The sequence below is a fragment of the Triticum urartu genome, unplaced genomic scaffold, assembly GCF_003073215.2.
Source record: "Triticum urartu cultivar G1812 unplaced genomic scaffold, Tu2.1 TuUngrouped_contig_280, whole genome shotgun sequence".
Taxonomy (NCBI): domain Eukaryota; kingdom Viridiplantae; phylum Streptophyta; class Magnoliopsida; order Poales; family Poaceae; genus Triticum; species Triticum urartu.
Window position 1 is genome coordinate 79,104 of NW_024113298.1, and position 3,507 is coordinate 82,610.

Here is a 3,507-nt window from a genome sequence, read left to right on the forward strand (position 1 = left end):
CGCTCGGTGTCGTCCGAAGCCGACGCCGTCTTCTTGTTGGTGGAGAGGTCGTCGCCGTCGACGTCCCTGGACCACGAGAATCGGCCTCGACCGCGCCCTCGGTCGAATCGACCAGCTCCGCGCCCCATCCGCCCAGATCCGAAGCCCTCCCGACGATTTCCACGGAAGGCGTGGCCGCCGCGGTTCTCCATCTCGCTCGGCTCGCGTGGGGAAGCAGCCACCTCTGCGTAGGATCTGTGGTCGCCTCCAATCTTCCCCTCCCACCAGAGGAAGGAGGAGGGGAATCTCGATCTAGGGTTTCTCGGGGTCTCCCAAAAGTGGGATAGAGCGGCGTCTAGGTCACGGATCGGGGTGGGAGCGGCTTTTGTACCTGTGGCATCCTCCCGTGCCCCATGGCCGCGCGGATCTTCGTCCACGTGTCGGGCATCAATGGCGGCCGCCTCACTCGCGCCTGGATGTGGCCCCAGAATCCCAGGGCCCCGCCATTGCCCGTCCCGGACGCGGCTCGGTGCACCGCACACACCACCATGCGCCTCCTGTCCCCGTGTACCCGCACTTGTGTCGTTTGTCAGAATACGGTCACGAACCCTAGCAAAGTGGCATGGGAAGGAGATGACCTGGCCAATATCGATGATTTCCCCCTCGCGCAAGTAGCGCGCATCCACCGTCACTCCCTTGTCGTCGATCAGCATGATCCGGGGCGCTCCTCGACGGAGGAGGATCTCGCCGTCGGTGAAGTGGACAATGCGTGCGGACGCCAGGTCCACCGCGAAGGAGACGTGCCAGCGGACGTCAAACTCCATCCCGGAAACAGGCCAAATATCGACTGTTATTTGCTTGCTGTTCATGCCCAAGCCCGCCTCCGCCTCACCATCCATGCCAGGCCTCTTCTTACGCCCCCTGCCAGCCACCATCACAGGGTGCAACCGACTGGAAGTGAACTCGGACAATGTCGATGTGATTGAGACAAGGGATAATGGCCAGCTATCCTATGGAGCTGCAGCTGCAATTTGCGATGATTGCTATCATAGCGCATGCGATTTCCCTCATGTCATTTTCGAGCATACTCCTAGAGAAGCTAATCTTGGGGCTCATGAGTTGGCCAGTCGAGCTAGGCATAGGTTGTGTAGTACGTGGATGGGAGAACGACCTGACGATGTCAAAAAAAAAGTATCCACAGGATCAATTTTTTTTAAAGAACAAGAAAAAGACAATGAGAGTCCAAACGAGAAAAAACGACTTGTATAGATAATCAGCAACAGTATCAGTTGTGATTGACATCGCACGAAAAACGTAAAAAGGTTTTCCGAAAGCAACAAATATTATCGTTTGAACACACAATTCGTATTCATGGTATTTAACTCTGGGTAAATTTTGACCACGGCCGGAACTAGTGCCTGATGAATATGTTGTACTCGACCGTGGCATCGTTGGTCTTGAGGTCCAAGGTGTGCGTCCTGGCCTGCGCGTACCCGCGAGCCCACCTAAAAACGCGGGTACCGCCGACAACAGCCATCTCTCGAACTTCGGTGAACACCGCGTTGCGACCCATAATGGCGACGCTGCTGCCGTTGTACTTGCCGGCGGTGAAGACGAAGTTCATGAGCATGAGCAGCGCCATCTGGTCCTTGCCGGCGGCGATGTAGGTGCCCTGGGCACGGCCCATGAGCCTGGATGAGTTGAGGCTGGGGCCCTCTGTGAGCGGGTCGTCGATGACGATCACGAGGCCGAAAGCTGCCTTGGAAGTGTTGGTCGTGGCCGCGTGCGCCACCGGCACCGACGTTGGGTCCGGTCCGCTCACCACGTCATGCCAGTACACCTTGAGGTGCGTCTCCTTCTGGGACGACGCGGTCTGCGACTTCATGGTAACCAGGGCGAGGAGGACGAAGAAGAGCGCGGCAGTGGCCATGGTTTTTCTATTGAGTAGTCGGTGTTTCGCTGCTGTGACGCGTGCTGTGTGCGTGCGCTTGTATTTATGTGCTGCGTGCCTGCGTCTGGGCGCGAAAGTGGGTATGCATGTATTAAGTGGCGCGTTGACAGCTGAGCAAAAGGATGCAAAGATGGTAGGTCGCGCTTCCGCATAGTACCTTTCAAGACGCAAAGTGCCCAACAACTGCACTCGTATGCAGGACCAGGTCCATGGTGGAGTACCTTTCTCCCTTTGAAGCAAGCGGTGTGGTGCTTTCATTCTCTTTAGCACATCAGAAAATTATATGTGTCTTGTAGCAGTGCTGCAATGAAGTCCATATCATACTGTTGTTTCCAGAAGTAGAAACATGAAATAAGCATGCAATAATGTTGGAGCTCCTAAGCTCCATGAACGGTAAGCGTGAGCAAAAATGGGTACCTGTTAGGTCGGTTGTGTCATGTCTATAGATATGATATGCTTCCCTGTTGTATGAGTGACAGAGAGATTGTGATGTGATGGAAGAGGGGACTGAATTTGATGCTCCCCTGCTCCTTGCGCAGACCTTTCCACCCTCGGGCTTGGTAGATACTTCCTCCATATCAAAGTATAAGAAGCATTTTGAAACTATCATGGACACTAAAAGCATTCTATAAAAAGTTACAGAGGGAGTATTAAACTAGGAGTAACACATATGTCATACAAATGTTATTCATAAAAATGGCTAATATGTCACTCTAATTTTGTAAACACACAACATAAATCCGGAATAAAAAACTAATATCTTACTCTACCTAGTTTGCATACTACAAACTGTAGAAAATACTTGGATCGCTACAATATTTCTATGTTGTTTGGTTGTTTTGATCTGATCCTCATAGAGGTATATGTACTATAGAGTACAATTTTTGCAACAACAAAAAATATCGAGTACAATGGAGGAGAGAGAATTGGAGTACAACACATGGTTGCTCAAACCAATTATATATCTTTATCTCTAAAATTCTCACTCAGTTGTGAAGCCGTGAAGCGAACAATTGCGATTGAATTTGAAGTCTTGCACGCACATCATCTTCTCGGCTTCGCCATCAATACTTGCGTCTCTAATGGGTCGGCACCTAGGGCGGTAACCATGTCGCCTTCGGGTGCCTTACATGTCTCTGTTCTATGCCACAACGCGAGTGACGATGCAAACGTTATTGACGGGAGTTGTTGCCGATATGTGTAGCTCTAGATTTAGTTTTGTATGTCGATGTTGAGGTATGATGATTCAGCCATGGTTAGTTATGGTCGATGGTGTAGTCGTAGTTGAAGGCATTGCAGCAGTCTGTCAATGATGATGTGTCGCTTCAAGGCGTCCCTCCCGGCAACAAAGTGTCGATGTCCTTTCATACTAGAGAAGTTGATGAAAAAATATATCTCTTTCTACACCAGCTTGGCGTGTGGATGGTGCATGCTAGGATCGCTTCTCATAGATCCAAGTACTAGATGAAGATTATTTTTTGTCAACGGGACATGGCAGTAAACCTTGATGGCGATGGTTTGGCTCCATGGAGATGTTGATGCAGATGTTCTCGATGCACTAGGACAATGTAGACGTG

The 3,507-nt window shown here is 51.0% G+C and overlaps 1 protein-coding gene across 1 annotated transcript; it reads right to left on the reverse strand.

Annotated features, from left to right (window-relative positions):
* Window positions 1–1,224: 1,224 nt before the first annotated feature.
* Window positions 1,225–1,948, reverse strand: LOC125527064 (dirigent protein 19-like). Its single transcript, XM_048691636.1, has one exon. It carries the CDS (start codon window positions 1,907–1,909, stop codon window positions 1,391–1,393), a length of 519 nt encoding a protein of 172 aa, XP_048547593.1. The 5' UTR covers window positions 1,910–1,948; the 3' UTR covers window positions 1,225–1,390.
* Between the last annotated feature and the right edge of the window lie 1,559 nt (window positions 1,949–3,507).